The following is a 24,262-nucleotide window of genomic DNA, read 5'->3' as shown; positions in this document are numbered from 1 at the left end:
AATCTATCTATGTGCATGCACTTAATGTCAGCTCCAGATGCTTCCTCCTAATTGATCTAATCTGTTCTCACAGCCATTATCAGAAATGTATTTACATGGAATGATAAAAGACTTCTAATTTTTATTCCTTCCTAAGGTGGAACAGTTTTGTTCTATTTTTGCTTGTGCAACAATTATATTGTGGGGGGGGAGGGTTCACCCCTCCAAGTGTTCCAGTTTAAATGCATCAGCATCATTTGATGGTTCAGACAATAAAATAAAGGTGACTGCATCATCTAAAGATAATTCAAGTGTAAAGTTAGCCTGAAGGAAGCAGCAGCTTGTGCACAACAGCTCTCATTTAAAAAACAACAACAAATAAGTAAATAACAACAGCCATACTGGAAGAGGGTCGTTTATAAACTATGCAGTAAAATACAAATTATATCTAATCATAAGAATTGCACTGTATAATTCCATAACAAATTACCTTAATTTTTCCTCTTAATTAACTGTGCAACATTATACTAATCTACATTGGAGCCATTCACAACTACGCTCCAGGTTAAAAGGAGTATTGAATGCTGTTTTTCACTGGCTTAGAGTCGTCTCTTTCATCAGTATAATACTCTACTGTGCACGGAGAAACAGAAAAGCCTCTGCGTCTCTTTGTAGCACTTTCAGCCACATAGCCTTGGCACAAAAGTTATGATGGGCATACATTATCATCATGAGTTGACTGGCTATAACTGGAAACAGTTATAGTGCCAATGAAAAATGCAATGGCCATGGCCTGGCCATGGCTGCGCTAGGGTTTTATGATGATCTCCTAGTTTAAATCTCAAGCCCCTGCCAGTGATGACTATCACAGTGTGATCAGCAAGGAAACAAAATCATAATGTGCTGGATAATGAGCACATTTTGATTGTTACTTCTGCAAGTAAACATGGACCCTGATCTAGTCTTTGCCCTACGTTTTGTACAGCACCTTAGCTACGCTCGACTGTTTATTCAAACATTAATTTTGCTGAAGTGAAATCTGACTCGCCATGTTGACTCAGTTGACACACACAACAAAAGCAGAGTGAATAGTCTTGGTTACAAAGAACTTTTATATGCTTACTTTGGCAAATATGCAGGTAGATAAATATGCAGGAATTTTTAACTTGTGAAAACAATCAGCACATTTACTAAAACAAACATGACTCCAGTTCTATTATTTTTTAGTTCTGTTCTGTAGCAGCAGGTTTGTCTACTGTACTTCATGATTGGCCTCAGGTACACAGTGTATCAATAATTTAATAATATGAATGTGATGGTCTTTTGCCACAGGATTTTGAGTTTTGTTCTCATAACTTTTGAATTCTATTCACTTAAAGAGTGAATAGGGGGATTTGCTCCCTTGTATTTTTGTACTATTTTCCTTCCCGTTTGTCCTTTTGCATTGTGTTTTAGTCTGCTCTCTGAGTCGTGCATTCTGGTTTATGGTGTGGCTATTCTCTTTTTCTCCTTTTCCATTCTCTCTTTTTTTGGACTTTCTAGCTGACTGGTTAGACTTTCTATCTTCATCTTTATTCAGTGTGAAGTGTTCTTTTTCTGTATTTTTGTTTCAAACTTTGATTGAACATGTTCAAGTCTGAGTTCCTGCTTAGGTTTTCTGTGCTAGCATTTAACGTCCTGCATTTGGGTTCCCTCTCCAATTCTCCACGTCTCATCAAATTAACCCGTCATTAAGAATTTTTAACATTTTTCACTTGTGTGAATTTACTGTTATGCATGTTATGTTACTAGATTATGTAATTAAACTCATCCTGTTAATTTTTATTTTACATTAACAGACCCAGCTGTTATTTGTTTTACTAAATAATACACAAAGTATTTATAAATTTCAAGTAGCTGAATGTAGGACTATATTTTGTCTGTATGTTGAATCTTGCAATTTCCTTTTGCAGCTTCTGGCAAGTAGCTGGAGGTTTACAGTTTTTATTCCTCGACAAGGTAAAAATAAATGCATTTGATATTATTCAGCTCTATGGTCCTGGTGCTCTAACATGTAAGAAGAGGCTGATAAAACACAGAATAAAAGAATACACTCTGAAACACAGAAACAAACACACTGCCTTGTTTAGGAAAACAAATGTTCACTATGTATAATCTCCACATGACACACCCTATATACACACACACATAGAAAGTGAGAAACAAACACATACAAACAAATGAGGTTCCTAAATCAGTCTCCTGCTGACATGTTTGACTTCTGAGTTCTATATGATTGCCTCTAGCCTATGAGCTGGTAAACAGTTAAATTACCCCCCGAAGTCAAACAAAATGTGTCACGTTGGAGCATGTTATGGAAATTATGTTTAGAACAGGTTTATTGTCGTGCAAAAATAATCTTCTAAAAGACACAGAATATAAAATATAGATGGGTTCACTATGAAAACATTTCATATCAAGAAGAAAAGAAATGAGCGCACACACTACAGCAGGTACGGTCATCCAGTTCTGACGTCCCCATTCTTCCACAGGGTGTGCTTTTACTATTCCACAGTTTGCATATGTCTATGTTTGTCCTCCTTCCTTATAAGAGGATTTCTACTCTTTCCTTCACTCTGCCTAACCTTGCAGGTTTGCAGAAATAAATAGAGACACCTGAAAAGTAATCTGAGACCTTTGCACAGGCCTAATTTATCATGTTACTGAGAAAAAATGTCCCTTCTGCTTCTCACTGAATCATACTTTCAACTTTTCAAGTTATCACCACATCTTTTTCACTGATTTGTCATGGCTTATCTGCTTCACGATAAACAAACTCATATTTCCTTTTGATTTTGTTTGAAAAGAATGCATATAGATTCAGATATGTGCCTGAGATTCTCTTTGCCACATGTCAGCGATACTCACAAACACTTAGCAAAATAAGCAATATTAAGTTTTTTTCCCTGTTCTGTAATCTCCATAATGAATCATTGGTATGAAAACTAAACAGCACTCCAAAGATCTGAATAAACTGACTGAAATTTAGATTATAGATTCACTTTAGGAAAAGTCTGCATCTTTCCAGAAGTCATTACTGGGGAACTCATTATTTGTTCAATGTTGTATGACAACCAAATTGACTTTGTTACGCCTCCTGGGTATGATAGTTTTATAAATTTTTTTAAATGTAACTGATGTTTTTTATGGATCCCACATAATGAATGTGGTTTTAACTCCAAGTATCTCAAATATTACATCTAGTCTGTGGTTTTCACAAAGTTCTTGTATTACAGTCCTATTTGTATGTATGCAGAGGACAGCTAATCTTATTACAATTTTAAATTCAATATTTTTTCTTACATCTCAAATATTGAAGCATTTATTTTATCAAGGTATATTTGAGAATATGTGTTTCCTTCATTTATGTCAAAACTATATTTGTTTTCCCAATGTCAAAATCACAGATGAGCATCTAAATGAATAGTATCAATGAAAAAAAGTTTGGACTGTTTCATACAGTATCGTTTATTAGCTCCAGTTCCATAAGTGCAATCCAACCCTTTAGACCCTGCACAGTAGCAGCAGCTATGACAGGATGTTTTTCATGAGGATGTCACTTACCATATGGAATGACTGTGGCAAAAATCCAAGGCAGACATGATTTGTCTGAAAAATTTCCTGGCCTCTTTAGGTGTTAACCTGCCTTTCTTCACCAAGTAGTCGAACAGTTCACCACCAGACACGTGTTCTAGCACGAGGTACCTGAGAAACAGAGAGGAGACAGTGAAATTGGCCAAAGAAATAAGGACGAAATGAAGAGAGTACATGAGGAAAAACTCTCATACATGCACCGAGAAAGAAAAAAAAACTTGAAGAGGCAAGAACAAATACCTGCCCTCTCTACAAAGTCCCCTTACAAAGCCCTAAAGAAAAGAAAAACCTTGGACCTCTAAGGTTTCTGAGAAATGGAGCAAAGGCAGGAAGATAGTTCCCTCGAAACACATAGATTAAAGACCAACAACCTTTCAAATCTTTATCTTTGAAAAGCTATATCATGCTGATTAATCTTTTTTATAATTCTTTGGCGATCTATTGTCCATCTACTTAGCTTCATAACCAGTGATGGGAATAACGGCGTTACTAACAGCGTTACTTTTTTCCAGTAACGAGTAATCTAACTAATTACTATTCCTATCGTTACAACGCCGTTACAGTTACTAACAAGAAAATGCGGTCCGTTACTATTTTTCAACAAACAGACGGTTGAAGCTGTGTTACCGCATCTTATATCAGTTGCACGGAAGTAGCTGTCTATGTAAGTAATCTGGACGTTACAGCTGCGCGCTCCCGCGGACGGCAATCACGAACGATCACTGTCTAGCACAACACCTGGAGCTAAGGGGGCAAAACAATCGCATGAGTGCTGCTGTTTGACTGAGGAAGAATAAAGTAGTCGTGGTAAGCTAATCATATGACCACTTAAAGACAAAGCAACAAGGTGATATATACCAGTTTTAAATTGTGTTGATAGGCCACGTAAAACCAGAGTCGTGATAAACAAGATATACACGGAGTTTTTTCCTCAATAGTTTCATCACGTTAGCGCTAGCAAGCACTCTCTGCTTATGAGCAAAAAAAAAAAAAAAAACAGGGGAAGTTTTAGGAGTGACGGCGAGAGAGAGAGAGAGAGAGAAAGAGCAGAAAAAGAGAGAGCGCGAGTTTTGAGATGTGAGAGATTTGTGACGTTTAGCGTGTTTGGAGTGTGTAGTTAATGTGTTGTCTTGTGTACTTAGTGTGTAGTGTTGTGGATAGTTTTGTGTTGTGTGTCAGAACAATGAGGCGACTGCTGTCTCCAGGTAGAAACAGGAGTGATACACCTGCTGCTGTCAGACCTGCAGGTATCAGCTGTGATGTTCTCCTTTATAGTGGACAGAAATTATTTTTTTGGAGTGGCACAAATAATTTGTGTGGCATCTTATTGAATGCAGAACAGCTGATTGTTCTTTAAATAGTTTGAAATTGTTATTTTAAAAAAGGGTAAAAGGTAAATGGATGCAAATAACTTTGTTGTTTGCAAAACTTGTGCATAGGATTTTAAAATTGACAATTAATATTTGCATTTAAAGTTATGAAATATGATTCATTAAACATGTTTGTGGTTGTTACAGTAAAAATATAACTTTTTCTACTCTGATTTTATGTTTTTTGTCTGATTTTAGATCAACTGTGTTAATACAGTATATCAAAATGAAAACATGACTGTAAATTCAGACACGTGAGGTTGTGCTGAAAAGGATGATACCAAACAAGGCAAAGTAAATAGTTTTTAAAGGTAAAATGTGGAGGGAAAATCAAAAGTAGTTAAAAATGGCCAATTATACCCTGGACCCCAGAGGGTTAAACGTTTTTTTTAAAGTAACGCAATAGTTACTTTTCAAGTAATTAATTACTTTTAGAATATTGTAACTCAGTTACTAACTCAGTTACTTTTTTGAAGAAGTAACTAGTAACTATAATTGAATTACTTTTTCAAAGTAACTTGCCCAACACTGTGCATAACACACACACACACACACACACACACACACACACACACACACACACACACACACACACACACACACACACACACCCTCCTTGCCATCACTTCATCATTTCATGCGGCCCTTCGTCAGGTGGCCTTTGAGTCTGTGTGGCCAAGCATTCTGTCATCCTGACTGTGTGGCCATGCTCTGCAGCTCCAAGGGGAGAGGGAGGAGATGAATCTTCACTGACCCATGCCTGCAGCTGTGTCTGTGGATTGAAAGCAAGGAGTGCCCCGGCCGTGCTCCGATCTCAACTGCTCATATATCCTGTACTCAAACTCACTCCATCTTCACTAGGACAAAGTGAAATCCAGACTGATAGTAAAATATTCTGTCTCTCCCCTTCTGGATATTAGGGTGCACATGGATCTCTTTCATTTTATTAACATATGGCGTCTCAAACTGTAACTAGTGACAGCGCATGTGCTCATTAAACAGCCCTCAGTCCAAAGGCAGAACCTTTGTTGGAAAAGCCTCGGCAGCTTTGGCAAAAATAACAACCAGTCCAAACACAAGTGAGTGAACACAAATTACAAAAACACATACATTTTGCATGCAGAATAAGGAGGGCTACAAATATAATTTCCCTGTGAGGTAAAATGCTGGCCTTTAGGCAGGATGCTCCACTGAGTTTACCCTAAAAAAGATACATTTTTGTTACTGCTGTAATCACTCCGATTATTCTGTTTTAAATTTGTATTTGTGTCTGAAAAAATAGCTTTATTATGATGCAAGAATCTTTCAGATTTTATATTATATCTAAGCTAAAGTATTCAAGGTTTAGGAAAATTCTATTACTACTCTTAACTCTTATAGACATACAGTTGTAGTCAGAAGCTTTCATAAGCTGACCTTAGCCATGAATGCCATGGTAATATGGGTCATTTTGTTTTTAATGACTTGTTTAAACTGTTCTTCTTCCAGGGTGGAATGATTGTAGAGTATGTGTCGCAATAAATACATTTGTTTGCTCCCATTGGATTGACTACTGATTGATTACTGAGAACAAGGGAAAGTCCAAGAAACTCAGCGAAGACCAAAAAACTGTAGATTCACACAAACTGGGAAAGTCTCTTGGAGCTATTTGGATACAATTGTAGATTTCAAGATCAACAGTTCAAACAATTGTATGCAAGTACAAGTTATTCAGAAGTGTCACAACTGAATAACTTGTACTTGTCTGGAAGACCTAAACTGTCAACCTCAGATGAGAGGAAACTGGTTAAGATGTTCAGAAACAACCCAGGAACCCCCAAGGCTCAAGCTCACCATAGACTGTGAGCGTGCTAACCAAGATATAAGCCCCTGTCCCAAAATCCACACCTCCAGGCTCGACCAAAATTAGCAGCTGCCCACATGTACAAGCAAAATGTCGTCAGGAAAAAGATTTATTGTCAAATATGGCTGTGTAGGTTCTCAGTCACGCAAGTCATGTTAGTCTAAGGAGCTTGGAAAGAAAGCGACTCAACTTTTTCTTGAAGTTTCTTGAAGATGTTTTAGCTCTTATCCAAGAAGCTTCTTCAGTTCTAAAGTTCTAAATTTCTAGAACTACATAAAAGTTCTAAATCTAAATTTTATTGTCAAACAAAACAAAAGAACGAGCTGTTTGACCACAATTACAAGCTGTATGTTTAGAGGAGTAAACGTGGGGCCTTCAAACCTAACAAAACTATATTAGCTGTCAAGCATGGTAGTGGTAGGATCAGGTTATGGGGCTGTTTTGCTATGAGTGATACTAGTAGATTGCTCAAAATTGATAGAACAAGTATGGAAATTCTTTCAGCTTCACATCAAGAAAATACCTGTTCCTTGTCCTCTTTAATCTCTGCGATGCCATTGCTTACAACATTCCAAGACCTTCTATGACTCTGTGGTGGCATCTGTCATTTTTTACAGTGTGGTATGTTGGAGCAGCGGTTTATCGGCAGCTGAAAGGAAGAGGTTGGATAAACTCATCAGGAAAGCCAGCTCTGTTCTGGGATGCACCCTGGACCCAGTGCAGGTGGTGGGAGACAGAAGGACTCTGGCCAAAATAACATCTGTGATGGACAGAGTCTCCCACCCCATGCATGTAAATGTTGCTGAACTGCAGAGCTCCTTCAGTGACAGACTGCTGCATCCTAGATGCATGAAGGAGCGTTTCCGCAGGTCCTTCCTCCCTGCAGCTGTCAGACTGTACAATCAGAACTGCTCCCAACAAACATAGATGTTTACATCAGCACTGTAACTGCAATAAGTTAATTAACCGAGTTGCACTACAACCTGGTTTGCCTCTTATCTGTAGTTATTTTTATTTAATTTAATAACTGTACAATACTCTGTATATAGTAACCATTGTCCTTAATGTAAATATTTAAGAAAAATTGTGTAGGTTTCTGTTCTGTGTCCTGTGTACTGTTTGTTTGTATATGTGTCTTTTTGCTGCTGTTACAACCAAATTTCCCCTTGTGGGACAATTAAAGGATTATTCTATTCTATTCTATTCCCTACAATGCCTGCACTTCTGTGCTGGCACTACACTGGTTCAAAAATAGAGCATTCTCTGTCAGCTTTGGAAACAGTTCTTCTTCCACAGCTACACTTTATTGTGGGGTACCTCAGGGTTCCGTCTTAGGTCCCAACCTGTTCTTACAACTTCTTCTTTGGTCAAAAATCTTGGCGTGATATTTGAATCTGGCTTTAAGATAAGCAAATTAACTCAATAGTTAAAAATAGCTTTTTTCCTCCTCTGATTCAGCTCAGCCCAAAATACTGCTGCTAGGCTGCTCAAAGGCACCTCAAAAAGAAATCAGATTAATCTGTTTAAGCTATTCTCCACCAGTGAAGTTTAGAAGTGATTTCAAGATCCTCTGTAAAGCTCTGTAAAGCTGTTCTTGGCCTGCCTCCTTTTTACATGTCCAACCTCTTACACAGCTACTTGACTTCTTGTTTCCTCCAGTCAGCTGATCGGATGCTTCTGACTGTCTGCTACTCTGGATTTTAAATCAGAGGAGTCTTAGCAACGTAGAACAGCATTTCCCTCATAGTGATATCTGCTCCTTCCACTGAGTATTTTAAAACTAAACCTAAAACTTATTATTATTCATTGGAATTTGAGTTTGTCTGATTTACTCATTGTGTCTCCTATGCTTTTTTCAGCCATGACTGTATATGTTTAGCACCTGCTAGCATACTTTTACTTATTTCTCTTCTCTTTGCCTATTTACTTTTATCAAATCTGTGGTGCAGCAATTTGGTCAATATAAGTTGGGGTTTTTTGTTTCTATCTTATAAATAAATTAGAGTTTGAGAGCTAGATGGTGGAAACTTGGATACAACTGGATCTCCTAAAAGTACTATGATCTCAAAGACACATCAAAACTGGTTTAGGAATGAATAAAGCAAGCTAGCGTTAAGCTTCTGGAATAGCTTTCTCAAAGCCCAGACTTCAACCTTATTAAAAATTTATGGACTGTTCTTAAAAGGCAGGTCTGTGCCAGGAAACCAAGCACTTTAAATGAACTCTACCAATTCTGTCTAGAAGAGTGGTCAGATATCCAGCCAGAATTATGCTAGAAGCTTGTTGATGACTACCAAAAGCATCTGATTAAGGTGCGATTTGCTAAGGGCCTTTTAACCAAACCTTAGCGGGGGTGTATGCAAATATTTGACCCTGTATTTATACTTTTGTCCCTGTGTGGAGAGAATAAATTTTTTTCAAACTTGTGGACCAAATTCTTGTTTTTCAAAGTCATTAAAAATGTATGCTGTACAATCATTCCACCCTGGAAAAACAACATTTCAAAGAAATCACTGAAAATGAAATTACCATGACATTCATGCCCATGATAAGTGTATGTAAATTTCTTACAACAACAGTAGATCTTGCATTCCTTGATTGATTGTTGTTGTGAATCATTAAACAAACTTAATAAGATCAATACATCTTAGGCTAAAAAAAATAAATAAATCATACACTATTTGCAAGAAATTTTGCATTTCCAAGTTGAGGCTACTTGAAGAATCTCTCCGATATAGTTTGTTTCTTTTACCAAAATTCCTCTCAGGCTCCTTTAAATTCCCTATCACCTCTTGTACACACCCACAACACCAGTTTAAACAGCGTGTGCCAGCAGAATAATAAGTATTTCAAGCTCTGGGCCTGCAAGCTCCAAACATGCTGTATGTCTATCAATTACTGGCTTTCAAGTGGAGATATCGCACTAAGAATCTGAAACATATTAAGAGAAAAATTACATCACTTGTGCAAAGCTCAGAGTGTATTCAAGTCACTCGTGGTGCAAATGTAAATCAATTTGTCTTTTGTGACGCTACTGACCGTCTGTCAGAAGTCATGAAGCAATGTGCACAAAATGTGATTTTAATAATCCAATTATAGGATGAATCATAATATTTTGCAGTTCCTATCATCTTAAAAGATGACACGTACAGCACTGCATGTCCAATCCTATTTGCTTTGTAAGCTAAAAATGAAAACTAATTGAATTTAGTTGGCAAACAGTCTTCTATAGATCAAGAGGTCTACTATGAACAACTGATGGGGCTGTCACTCACCACTGCTAAAGTAAGCTGATAAATGTATGAGTGTCTGCACGAGTGTGCGTGCATGTGTTTGTGTGTGTATGTGCAGCTGCTGCAGCAGGCTCTTCATGGCTAATGTTTCTTAATGCCATGGTGTTGCCTCTGATAAGCATGTCATGGTGTTTACATTACGAAGGCTTCCTCTCCCTATTAGCAGTCCCCTAGCGTGCACAACTAAATTAAATGCTTCATGCCAATACTAATGGAGCATCTATCCCTCTAAGGCTGTAGTTGTTGGCCTGCAATCATAATACACCAATCACAACTGCTCTGCAGACCACCACAATGATTTGTGGCATTTTAACGACTGTTCTGGTGTCCAAAACAGCCGCTGACTGTAAGAATATCTCATAGTCACAAAAGTTGTTACACAAATTTCCAATCTTTTATTGTGTTTGCATTACAATTATGATTTTGTATATTTCACACACATCAAAAGTGGACCAAAATCAGCTGGTGATACTTACAAGTATTTTTTATTTTCGTAGACATCGTGTAGCTTTAAAACATGTGGGTGTTCTATGAGCTTCAGAATAGCTATTTCTCGCTCCACCTGTAAGAAAGAAAAAGACGGAAGAAGAAATTAGTAAAAAGAGTTTTGATTACTGCATCATCAATATTGCTACATTCCTAAAAAGACTCCACACCAAGAATATAATCGGGCCTATTAAAAAATAAATATTCCCTTCTTTCTCTTTTTTAAACCTTAGTACCAAAGTAGTGTAGTACTTTGGTTTAGGTGCAAAGTACTCAATAACCCCAAAAACATCCCCTGATGAGGCACTGCTGAAAGGGTTTCCACCAGTCTGTAACAGTTGTACAAACCAACTGCAGGCAAACCAGTTTAGCACCTGGAGTCTTCTACTATGAAGTCAAGCTGCTGTAATAGATGCAAATACATCTTTTGGCATAGTCTTTTCAGCATTTGAGCACTGATGGTGCTTTTCCAGATGTGTAAGCCGCCAATTCCATAGGCAACCGAATTGTCAGAGTCAATTTTTTTCCAAAAATAGTTTTGAAATATTGCTTGTTGACCACAGAACTTCTTTCCACTTTGCTTCAGTCTATTTTAAGCTTTGTCTCAAAGTGTTCCAGAGCCAATTTAGTGATTTCCATGACAGAATCACATCTGCTTTTAATGCAGTGTCATCTGAGTGCCCAAAGATCACAAGCATCCAATAGTGATTTTCTTTATTGGTTCTTTCTGCTGGTTCTTGAAACATCTGATATGTTTTTTTATATTGTGAATAAAAATGGGTTTATGCGATTTGTAAATCATTACATTCTTTTTCATTTTACACAGTGTACCAACTTTTTGGAATAAGTAAACTAAGGAAAGGACCTGACTGTTACTTTCTAGTGAGAGAACGGACAAAGATAAGCTTTGATCAGACTCTGAGCTGGTTAGCTTCCCAGCCAGTAATAACTGCTATCTCATGTTTGCTTCAAAAACAGATGGAAAACAGGTTGCATTTGCCTTATCTTACACATTCTCTCACAAAACAAGCCTTGAAAATACTGTCACATTTCATAATCCATTGGTTTTCCTGACGTGAACACAAGTCAGTTTGTTTCGATAAGAAATGTGAGGGAGAATAATGTGTCAGAGTCACACATTCCACATTTGAACACTGTCCACGGACTGGCTCTTACCCACAGTCAACAACACAAAGCATAGGTCAATACGGGTCAAAATGTGCACTCAGGTACATGAACATTGCCCACAAGAGGCTTCTTTACACTCGAGTTATTGACTGTACTGTAAATATAAACACTACTGTGTCCAGAAGAAACAGACAGGTGAGACAACTAAAATCCCTACGTTTTGTTTTTGTTTTGTGTACAGAGCTGCTAGGTGACATGTACAAAGCAGAATTTCACCAAAATCCAGCTGATCACTCTGGATTTGTATCACCATCTCCAGAGGTCTTTGTCAGCATGTACAGCTGCCACTGAAAATCAGCATGCAACCCACTTCGACAGAATCCACCACTGCTCTTCAGCACCCTGTCCTCCTGGTCTCCTCTCGGCCATCAGCTCACCCTTCCACAATTCTTGCCCATCTTCCCTTCCACCTTCAGCATCTAACTTTGACTGACAAGGATGAAGATGAAAGAACAGCGAGAGTTAAAGGCTCCTCTCTCAATCTCATCAAAATCAATTTCACTATGTCATTTGACTGTGACAGCCTTCACGTTGCTTTAATGTCATACTCAGCGTGGCTTGGCTTTATGAACACTCGTGTGGAATGAAGTCAAAACTGTGATCTGCCAGCTAACTATGTTTTCATTAAATTCTCCAAAGCTGTTTGTTCAATAAGTAATACACACAAATCTCCATGTCTTATTGACTTATATACTCACAATGCTTTAATTTCAAGACAGGTTTTGTTAGTGGTCTCTGCTCAGTCTGTGATTGTGGTATACCTTTACACACAATTCATATTTTTCAGGCAAATAACTTTGTATCTGGCAAAAACACAATTAAAAACCTGCTTAAATACATTCAGTCTCTCCAAAGAAAATGCGGTGTAGCGTTTTATTATTCAAGCTGGGCCTAACAAAAACAAAAAAAAAACACAAGAGAATAAAAAGCTATATAAAATATATTAGAAAAACTAGGCACACATCTGAGTCTGAAAAGGGTATAAAGTGATAATTACCACTGGCATGAAGAAGCAGCATGAGAAAAAGCTAGGCTAATCAGGGTTAATCCAGACACTAATGAGTGCTATCAGCAGCACTGCACTATGCCACTTTCTCACCCGAGGCTAAGGTGCGTTGTTAAGAATGAGCCCATGGTGGCTAGCTCGCTAGCTGGCAGTAGGCTCCCTGCAAGGAGACTAATGCTAACCAGGACTCGAGATGAGCTGTCGAAATCCTACAGGGCCGACATCCTAAGCTTCTTTTAACACCTCCTTTTAGTTAATTGAAAAAAAGAGAAATGAGGCTTAATGTGAAGACTTAACTGAACAACAGTCTGCTTATTGCAAGATTTGGTGTTGATTAACATACTATTATAAATCTGTGAAGCAACCTTTGCTCTTTCTAGTAATGCCTTTTTTCATTAAGTATCCTACAGTTATCAAAAGGTGACTGGAAAAATACGGTTATTCCTCATTTGCTTTCTTCTGGAAAAGGGGTCACACAGTATGTGTTCTGTTCATGCAGTGGATTAATGCATACCTAATGCATGAAACACACACACAAAGGAGGAACACCAATGGTTTCTGCATTTATCCACACAGCCACTAACTGCCCACTCACTCAAATACACACACTCTGTAACTTCATGCTAGTAATAAACAATACCAGGTGGCCATTCCCCATCTTGGCCTGGCTCCTGTGAATGCCACGGTCTCTCATTAAATTTCACATCTGTGAGTGTGGACAATTCTCTCCAGTTGCCATTTCTCCATGGGACTTCATTAGGCCTTTATTAGCAGAAACTTGGACATTGTTCACCAAGATACACACATGCACCTAAACAGATGGACACGAGGTTAGATGAAGACACTCTTTTTATCTTGTCTTGTGTTCTTTTTTTGTTTGGCAGTTCAAATTACAGCAATTTCTGGTCAATTTCTCGATAACAAAACGGGTCTGCAAGGCAGGAAAAAAGACGCCTCACCAGAAAAAAGGGGTCGAATGTAAAGCAGTGTGGTTATTGTTGTGAAGTGGACATCATTAGCAGAAGACATCAGAACAGGAGCTTGTTAGTGAAAGAGCTGATTGGCACACTTAGACCCACAGGCTTTCCCATCAGTGTCACATCCTGCCACAATAGATGAATCAATAGGAAGGAACAGCAACAGTGATTTTTTTAAAAGATGTTAACTAAGACAACAACTGCAACTACAGTTAAGCTGTAATAAAAAAGCAAGCTGTATGCTGAAAGAAAACGTCTCATGGTCCTAATGGTCTTGATGTTGTTCGGTCTAAAAAGTACAGCTTATATGACTTATTACCTTTACTACAATTTGCAAGCAAAGTGTAGATGCTGCAATAGAATAATACGCATATGTGAGGGAGAAAGGCTGAGAAGGCTGTAGCTACTTGGAAAAATAAGACAAAAGGAGTAAGTGGTGTCACTCCAAATTCAGAGGATGACAGCCAGTTTAGCATAGTTCCATCAGCTTGCTATTGATTTGTTAAATTACAACCCTGGATCTAAATGACCGAATGGATGAGCAAACAAATGAGTGGCAACATCAATAGTTTTATCACCATGGCCAGTGATAGAGGCCAGGGGATTACAGGCATGCAGACAACAACAAAGACGCAAAGAAATTAGATTCATGTCGCATGTGACAGAATGACCAAACACAGAAGCCAGCCCAAAATCTCAAAGGGTGAAATACTGGATCACAGGCTCTGTCATCTCTCACTCTCCACTTATTGCACCTCACACCATTTTTGCAGCCGGCCTCTCTCACTCCACAGAAGGAAAACACAGACATTTCTGTCACCTCCCCAGGCAAGTGAGTGAATGGTCCCTTGATACTGAGATCTAAGGATCAAAGTCAGCAGGGCAGCCATGTGTGTCAGATAAAAAAAAAAAAGGGTGGCTATGCTAACACTGAGGCTGTAGTGCGTGCAAAAGCTGCTGGGTGGATAAAAAACAAACAAAAGAGAGACAGGGGGGGTGTGTGGATGTTGAAGGGATAAAGGAAAAGCCATGTAATTCTCTCCAACAGAGAACAGCAAAAGAAAAGTGTTATGAAATGGGGGGAGGAGCAGTGGTGCCAGCTTGAGCCATCCTCCCTGCACATCACCACCCCATCTCCTGGGTCTTTTATTGTTAATTAACACAACATGGGGAAAGGACAACCTGTTTAACATTGCCATGCACCAAGCAGAGTGTGAATGATAACACAAGGCAGCAACGTAACGAGTTACAAGCATCAAAAGACGCGAGAGACCTCTCCACTTTAATGGCTTTACTTTGCAGAACAAACCAAATATCAACATTAACTGACAACAATGATTTTTTTTTTACGTTTCCATATTTCTCAGCGTTTTGAAAGATGTGTAAAATATAGGATTATGATGGCATGAGTCATGGTTTAACATTAATCTATTATATTGTTTTCTAACAGCTTTGTGCCAGAGATCATTATCTTTACAGCATAACATCTTTTTCCCCCAAAATATGTATTTTCATACAGCTCAGCTTTATAATTCAAAGATTACTTTTTTAAACAAAGCAGTTTTTACTCTTAATCTACCAGTCTTCAACATTATACAAGTAGATATCATATTTCACACTACATTATGATATTTATATATATAGTTACTATTTTAGGGTAATGATAGAATGAACAGTTAACATATGGGGAAAAGAGGCGTAAGATCTGGATGGGGTAACGGCTGTAGAGAAGGAGACCTGGTCTAACTGTTAGGGAGCAGAAGGGGAGGAGACAACACAGCTTGGCTACTGGCTCACAGACAAAACCAGTCAGCTTGTCAGCATTCATACTTGTGACATGTGGATACATTACTCTATGCTGCACACACACTGTACACATACACTCCACTGATCATGGCAAGCCAAGAGCCACCTCCATCCATCCATATGTCGGTCAGTGAGCCAGTAGGGCAGAATAAGGGACAGGAGGTAGCCAAGCTGGTGTGCATGCAAGCATGTGTGTGTGTGTGTCTGTGTTCTTGCACATGCATGTTAGTTGGAAGGAGTTGATTTGCTGAAGACTGCTGCATGTCAGTCTTGGTAACCAGCATGTAAGGACATCTGTTTCAAGGACAAACACAGACTATCTACTCGTTACAACATTGCAGAGGGCATCAGTCTGTAATGTGTCCCAAAATCTACTTCTTGTGCAGCGCATAATCACTAACTTTGAGATGATATTAATGTGTGCTTCTGGGGGAACCTGCTTATCCAAAATTGGTTTGGAAATTTACAAAGACAGGCTCGGGGCAGTGGATTTAACAGTGTTTGTTGAGGTGAGGCGTGTGCACATTAGGTAGCTGCGTTATCTCTCACAACTGAGCTGGTCGCACTGGGAGCAAAACAAACACAAAATAAAATCATTTATTTGTATGATCCCATTTCAGTGAAAGTTTTTGAACTGAAAAAAGTAATCTCTCTCCTACTTTCATCTTTTTCTGTTTATCACTTCTCCGTCCTTGTGGACCACACAAATACACAAATGTAAACTACACTGATACATACGCAGTCAGTCAGTGCAGCAGGTTTTTCTCTGATAATCACTTTATCAGTCATCCTTTGTGAAGCGGAGGTAAATTCCCTACACGGGGGAGTTTGATCAATGCCAGAGACATGTAAATCGATCTGGACATAGTCTCTGCTAGCTGGCTAGTCCTTATCCTTTATCCATCTTCCAACCTTTGAAATTGCGCTCATTACCCCTTCCCACCCAAGACCAATTCTGGTATCACTCCTCCTCTTCATCTTCTTCTGCTGGCCCTCATTTATTCTCAGTTTCTCTCATTCTGTCTCTCTAATCATGTCTGTGATGTGTTCCTGTGCTGTTGACAGATTCATCAGGCTGGCACTTAGACCAGTGGCAGGCCATATCATTTCAACCTAACAGACATGTCCCTGGATAACCTTGGTCCTAATAAAGTCTAATAGCAGAGGTGCTTTAGACCCTGCGGACACTGGGTCTAATCATGAAAACCTCTTCAAATCCACTGCATGGGCTTATGGATGCACTAGAAGGACACATGCTAAAGAGTCGCAGAGACGACGTGTGATTGCTTATGTGAATGACTATGCATGTTTTTTTCTGCAAAAGCCACCTGCAGAATGAGCAATTTATCAGTGACAGGCAGGCAGTGGATCGCTCTGGCAGCAACGTTTTTTTGTTTTTTTTGGTTATTGTCAATTCATTCGTTTATGTCACTCACTAATTTCACAAGACGGGACTGGTACGGTGACCTTGGATTGTGGAGAGATGTGAAATGTGGATTAATGAAGTGGCTTTCATAGACACTGAGGGTAGAGCTCAGAACAGAATGTAATGATTAGATCTGAAGGTCGCCTGTACAGTATCACTTACACTAGGGTAAAGCTAATAACCTACTGTTGTCTATATCTGAATGCAAGGCTAATAAAATAGTTGCTGCTGCTGCTGCTCAGGAAAGTGGATTATCTAACTATTCTGACAAATTTGCATTAAATGCCTTATTTACATTAAATTCTTGTAATTCTTCTTAGAAGAAAAAGCTGCACACACAAACGTTAATGTTCAGTTTTGTCACAGTAAGCTAGTGGTCATTCTGGTTTGCACTGGTTTGTAAAGTGATGTGCAAAAACAACAACTTACAGAAAGTAGGTAATGAAAAATTGACAGGGATAATTTGGTGCGGTAATTCAGGCAGACATAGGTGATGAGCTGACGTGATTTACTTACCAACTAATTAACTTCACATATGAATACGTGACTTATTTACTGACACATAAACTGCAGACAGACAGAGAAGTCAATACTGTATACAGAAGAAGTCAATAAGTAAGAGTGGTCAGCTGAAACAACTTAAATTAGCTCAAAACTTTGCAAATAAGTTCAGAATGAATCTCACATTGTAATTAGGGAGTTGTTTTAGCATTCACACTTGTTAATTAGGCGATACAGTGAGTATTAGACATATATAAAGAAACACAACAGGCGCAAGTTCTCTGTTAGTACTGCGCATTATTACCACTTCATTATATAAATGGCATGTGCAATAATATATAGTGTCCAAACTAATTTACAGTACATGCCTGCATTTATGCCTTGTAGTCATGTATAGTACGTGACTGAGAAAAGGATGGAGGAAAGAACGTCCTTGAGAGAGTGTTAGCACAACGGGGTCATTAGCTAACAATCCCCCTCAGAAATGTAGATGAAGGAGCTGATGAAGTTAAAAGTGTTCTGCTTTTGATGTTCGACACACTGACCAGTCATTAACATATTTGTAGCAAATGTACGTGTTTATTTGCAACAGCTAAACGTGACTAAAAGCAAGTAAATATATGCAAATTAGCCTGGAAGATACTTTACCAATTGATGTCCTCACTTCAGTGGTCAAAAAACAAAACTGGTCCTTGTCAAAATAGCTGCTCAAGTGCACGCACACACACGCACACACGCACGCACACGCACGCGCACGCACACGCACGCGCACGCACACGCACACACACGCTGAATTATATAAACAACACTAAATGGGAATCATGCTAATGTTTGCTCTTTTCTAAATTTCCACCACGCTGTACAAATATTAGTGAATTTATTCACAATAATGAAGACAACTGCATCGTGTTGGAGGTTGATATCTTGCAGTAAGCCCAATCACAGGCCATTGGGCCATGCTTTTCTGAGTGATAAAATCACTCAGAAAAGCATATTTATATAGGGAACATGTTGAGAATTCTATGCAGCACATTAGATGTAAAATATGAAAGTAAAGATAGAGGTTGGAGTATTTTCCTCTAAAAGGAACACGATGTACCTACTTAAACAGATGGATAAAGGATTCTACTAACATTCAGTGGCTGAAAAGGAAGACAAATTCACGCTCGACAGGTAGAAAAGCATAAATAAATAGCCATGAAAAGCTATCTGAACTGTGGAGGGGAATTCAGCTGATCTCTTCAATGAAATCATCTCCCTACTTAAGGGGGAAAGAATATGCCCTTTGCTCAAGAAAAAAGAAAAAGAAAAAAAACTAAAGCAACAACAAATAAAAACGCAAATAAAGCTTTCTCATCTATCTGACAACACAGCAGCTGTTGCCTTTGAAGAGGGGAAACAAATGCCATTGATTCAGACGTCTGTCTGTCTGTCTCCTGTCGAGCTCAGTGGGGGATCCTGCTATATCTTCTGTTCTGCTATCCTGCATTTCATTATTTCGAGTCTGCACTCCATCTCTGTTTTATCAGGATAAGGCATATGAAAGGTAAAATCACTCAAACAACACTGCATGTGTTTGATGAGCTTTGTCGCCACAGTGAGCAGCAGCAAAGCAGCAGTCAAGAGCCGCACAGTTTTACGTGCCGGATGCTTAATATTCCAAGTACCAGTCAGAAGTGTGTAAACCTCAGTGTCTGGTGTCTTCAGTCAGTGATATTGACCCATGAGTTATACAGTCACACAAGTAAGGCTAAAACTTTCTTTCAACTTCAAAACCAGTCTTCGGGCACTGAAGGTAAAATCTATTCTCCATTTCACCAGAGCCTCTTTGCCACTCAGTACAGACTGTGAAAAAACTGATTTGGATGATTAGAAAGCAATTTACAATATAAAATATGGAGTGTCCTTCATCGTGACTGATAGCGAACAAAGAACAAGGCCGACTATGGGAAAAAAATACTCTTTTTAGGTCCCTACAGGATGCTGTGAGGAAACTGGGAGAAAAAAAAGAAACAGGGCACTTTTCTCATATTTTTGATAAGAACTTTAGAATCAAGCTGTTCTCACAACAGCTCAGCCAGGTTGAGATCTGGTGACTGCTTCATTAATGGCAGAAAGCCAGCTGACCGCTTCTTCTCTTATATTTCTTGCACAGTTTGGAGCTTTGGGTCACTGCCCTGTTGATAGAGAAAAATGTCTCCAGTCAAGCTGTGCCCATAGAGTATGGCATGTAGCAAAATGGAGCAATCTTTTATCCTGTGCAATCCTCCAATTTATCAGCACCATCATATTTCTTCCACATACTTGACAGATGTCATGCACTCCTATAAAATCGTTTATTTGCTTTACGTCTCAAAAATATTTAATGCAAAGACCTCAAACCTGTGTCTGTGAGAGTTTCTGTCCAAAGTCTTTGTTGTTTTTAACTTTGGACAGCCCTAGATCCGGCTTTTCTTTGAAACTCTGCCTAGTGGCTTCTTCAATACTGCAAGCTGAGGACCTGTGAGGCATCTATTTTTCAAACACAGACACTGATGCTCGTATAGTCCATGCTTGATAGGGCCACAGGATCCCCCACTTTTCTTTCTATTTTGGACAGAGCCACTTTGTGTTGCTCTGTGATGGTAAAAGTACTCCCAGTTGTATGAAATCTTCACTGTTGCAGTCCAATTCAGAAGAATTTCTCTTTACAACATTTACAACATGTCCAGTAGCATGCATATGCATGTCATGCAAGCACCCAACCTAAGCATACTCTATATCAACAGCAGAATTGAGCGGAAGCACAGCTGAGAAACAAAGTTGGTAATTCTATGGTCTTTCTGTGCAGTCAACCTGTTAAAATCAAACCAAGTTAATTCCTAGTTTCTGGCTCAGCACCATACAAAGCTGATGGATCAACATGGCAAGGCACAATATATGAAACCCATTTATTTTAAAGGGTGTCTGTGCACACTCAGAGGCACGGCCATGCACACGAACAGATAAACACACATTAAGTTAAAGAGGATGTGTGTATGTTGGAGGCATTTCTATATCCAACTCACTTGCGGCAATACAGAGATGGGAGAGAAGGGACAATCTATAATCATTAGGAGGGAAAAGAAGAGATGGCAGAGAAAGAAAGCTACAGTGCTGTCACAGAGGTGTCGGGATAACAAGATTAGAACTTGTGTGATTCATCTGTGGCCATGGCATTCTGCTCCTCACCCGCCCACCACAATCTCTGTCGGTTGGTGTGGTGAACCTTTATTCCTTGTCTTTCTGTGACTGTTTTATCTGAAATTATTATTTTATATTCTGCGCATTTAAAACTCAGATACTATAGTGTCATATAGACAGCCTAAAAGGAGTTTTTCTTTCATTTCAGGTCATCTGTATTATGTACTAAGACATGTAGACTTCACAAATTATACTAGATTTTCTGATGAAATATGTTCATTTGTGAAAATCCACGTATTCAAACAGCCCTGATCTTGTTAATTAACTCTAAATATTTCTGCCTTTATTCGCACCAAAGCTGTGGTATTGTCGTGCTGTTCTCGGCTTATAGTCCTCAGTGCAGTGTTTCAAATATTTGCTTAAGGGGGCAATTATAGTGCACACTGCTGCATCTCCAAACTACTTTTCAATTTCTTGGGCGCACATTTCACATTTAAACTGAGCTGACTTACATCAAGGACAGAGTTAGAAAACCACCTTACTGACCTTATGGTCTTTAAAAGCCATCAAAATCAGCATGGCTATGTAGCAATGTCTACCTCATAAGACATCCATCTAAAGTGTTCCAACTTCATATTCACCACCCTCTCTAACCCTCCCCCGACCCACTCACACTCTTCCCTCCCTATCTTCCTTCATCCTGCACTTCATCCCTCCTCTCCCTCTCTTCCTTTCGCTCTCTGAGCTTGGGGACAGTAGAGTGACTTTGAAGTTGTGCTGCTTCAGGAGAAGAGAGGGAGTCACTCTGGCTAATTAGTTGTCCTTATCCCAACAGCAGCAGCAGCCACCAGCTCACTGGCTCAGAGGAAGAAAACAGAGCAGGCATCAACAGCAACTACCAACTGCTGCATGTTAAAGATACCCTGATCCCTCTGCTAACGGCTAGCAACAATAATACTCACCCTAAGACTGAACTGCAGATTTATCGGAGTTGCTTTTTTCATATACAGTATAATGATAGGCAGTATGGTAGAAATATGTTACAGTGAATCCTCTTTTTTCAGGGAAAACTTGTCAGACCATAGCCGACTGTAATCTTATGATTCTATTGAAGTCCTTTCTGTCTTTTCCCTCAAGTCAGTGTCATCTAAAGACAGCTTTATATACAGTGAGAGAAATCATTATGTGATTAAATGAAATCACATAATGTCTCTAATGTTATGGTAGTTTCATTTTAATCTAGAGAGACAGAATATCAACTAAAATCCAGAAAAAAGACACTTTATGCAAAAGCTATAAATTAATTTACGTGTCATTGAAATATAGTATTTGATCCCCAAGCAAGACACAACCAAGACTAATTGGTCACCAGATTTGCACACATCTCAGGAGGGATGTTGGCCCACTCCTCTTTACAGAAACTCTCTAAATACTTTAGGTTTCTTGGCGGCCCCTTGGCAACTTGAAGCTTTAGCTCCCTGCACAGATTTCCTGTAGAGTTGAGGTCTGGAGACTAGCTAGGCCATTCAATGACCTTAATGTGCTTCTTCTTTAACCACTTCTTTGTTGCCTAGACAGTTTTTTTCTGGCTCTTTTTTATGCCTGACACTTCTGTCCTCCATTTGTCTGGAAAAAACACTGTCTGCACTGATGAATCTGCTGCAAGACTTAGATCTATGCTTTCATGCTGTTTACAACAAATTCCAACCCAACCACCCAACAGCATAAAAACACCATGATACAAGGAAAGATCCAACTTTCCTTGTATCAACAGCTCAGGATGCTGCTGGAGGTATAATGCTGTAATTCTTACCACAATTGAGGCCAATTTGAACATTCAAACACCACAGCTTATCTCAGTATTGTTACTGACCATGTCAATCCCTTCATGACAACAGTGCACCCATTTACTTCCAGAAGGATTACCCACCATGTCACAAAGCTCATCTCAAAATGATTTCTTGAACATGACAATGGGTTCACGGTTCTGAAATGACCTCAACAGTCAAAAAAGTGCAGCATCTTGTGGTGGAAGGGGTAATTCCCATCATGGATATGCACCCAACACATCATGTCAATATGGATCATGTTGAATCTATGCCATATAGAATTAAGGCAGTTTTGAGGGCAGGAAGTGTGTGTGTGTGTGTGTGTGTGTGCGCGTGGGTGCGTGTGTGCAGCAGGGATATGGTTGAAATGGAAGCTGGATTTGTACTCTTACGCTGGAAGTGAACACAAAGGGCCATGCCATATGTGGGAATGTCACAGTTAACAGATCAAGAAGAAAACAGGAACTTCTGACAGGAAATGCATAGAGATGTATTGTCCCGACAAAGACATCTGTGTTATATTTTCCCAGCAGGGTTTCTCCCAACATGTCCATCTCCCTTCTTACTACAGTTCCCTTTTGCTTTCTCTCAACCTCATGGCCTGATCTCATAGAGACATGTCCAAAATAGAGGAAGGTAGAGAGAGAACTGACTGAGATTCAGAAACATCAACTATTCCCTTGAGATACCCACACGCACTCAGATTCATGCACAAAATGTTGGTTCTCTCTTAGTATCGGTTTGCCTTACTTTATTCTGTTTGGCCTCAGTGCGAAAGACTGCTGACATACTGTCATATGTGCACGTACTGTGTATTCTCTCTCTGTCTTTTTCTCTCTCATTCCAAACATGACAGGCAACCACTTCCCGCTGACGGAGACTCTTATTATTATTCAAGTAACTCCATTGTTAGCTTTTCTGCTTAGAAGTGAAAAAACATTGGGCCGCACTTGCTCTTTGAAGTAGTCAAGGCTCATTCCCTGGTTACAAACTGACATAAAGTTCATAGACGCATGCATTAACCAAGACAATTCAATGTCTTTCTGGTCCTTAGTGTCACAGTCTGTAGGGTTATGGAATAAAGAGTTCAGCATTAGTTATATAAAGTTCAACACACTGAGAGTGTAGAAAAGACCTCTCTGCCAGATACTCCGAGACAATTAATTCAACCCATCTCCTCATCTCCACAGACCCCTGACTCCCAAGGCCAGTCACAAGAAGGACAGACGGAGAGGGATGACATAGGTCGTGGAGGATGTGCACATGCTCATACTAAAGAACGTGCGGATGTTGCTATGGCACATGTGCACACATTCGTCTGCACATTTGTGTGTGTGGCCTATATTTGTCTATGAGTGTATGCATGCATACAAAGTATATCTGTCATCAGGAGTGTTGCAAATACACATGCACACACACACACAGACGCACACACCTGTCTGGGCGAGTCAGACTCTCCCCTAATGGCACCACGGGGACCCAAGACATTAGCATATTAAAAGGTGACATTTCACAGCCTGAGCTATGCAGGAAGCTACAGCCCGATCATTCTGACAGCCTGACAGCCAAATATGCAGTCCGAAGAGCAGACACATGAGAGTATGGGTTGCGACACAATGGGAATATGGGAAAACCTCTACTAGATTTGAGCTGGAAAACACCTGTCCAGTCATAGTAGGAAGCCCCAAAACATGAGAATGAATTTGTAATCTAATTTGTGAGATCAGTGTTAGGTGTAATTTGTGGTCCCGCAAATGTGTCCA

General features: G+C 39.3%; 1 protein-coding gene across 12 annotated transcripts in view; it reads right to left on the bottom strand.

Annotated features, from left to right (window-relative positions):
• The window catches only part of LOC134631552 (serine/threonine-protein kinase BRSK2), a 175,206-nt gene that overhangs the window by 52,830 nt on the left and 98,114 nt on the right, over nt 1-24,262 (bottom strand). For all 12 annotated transcript variants that reach the window (XR_010094412.1, XM_063479984.2, XM_063479991.2 and 9 more), the window contains 2 exons: nt 10,595-10,680; nt 3,583-3,723 (listed from right to left, as the gene is read on the bottom strand). Coding sequence is in view for 11 of the 12 variants with exons in the window: in XM_063479984.2 (XP_063336054.1) it covers nt 3,583-3,723; nt 10,595-10,680 (227 nt within the window). In the remaining variant the exon portion in view is untranslated. The remainder of the gene's footprint in view (nt 1-3,582; nt 3,724-10,594; nt 10,681-24,262) is intronic.

This window comes from Pelmatolapia mariae, linkage group LG7 (assembly GCF_036321145.2).
Source record: "Pelmatolapia mariae isolate MD_Pm_ZW linkage group LG7, Pm_UMD_F_2, whole genome shotgun sequence".
NCBI classification, from domain to species: domain Eukaryota; kingdom Metazoa; phylum Chordata; class Actinopteri; order Cichliformes; family Cichlidae; genus Pelmatolapia; species Pelmatolapia mariae.
Note: the sequence above shows the minus strand (reverse complement) of the source record. Positions and strands in the feature narration are given on the sequence as shown.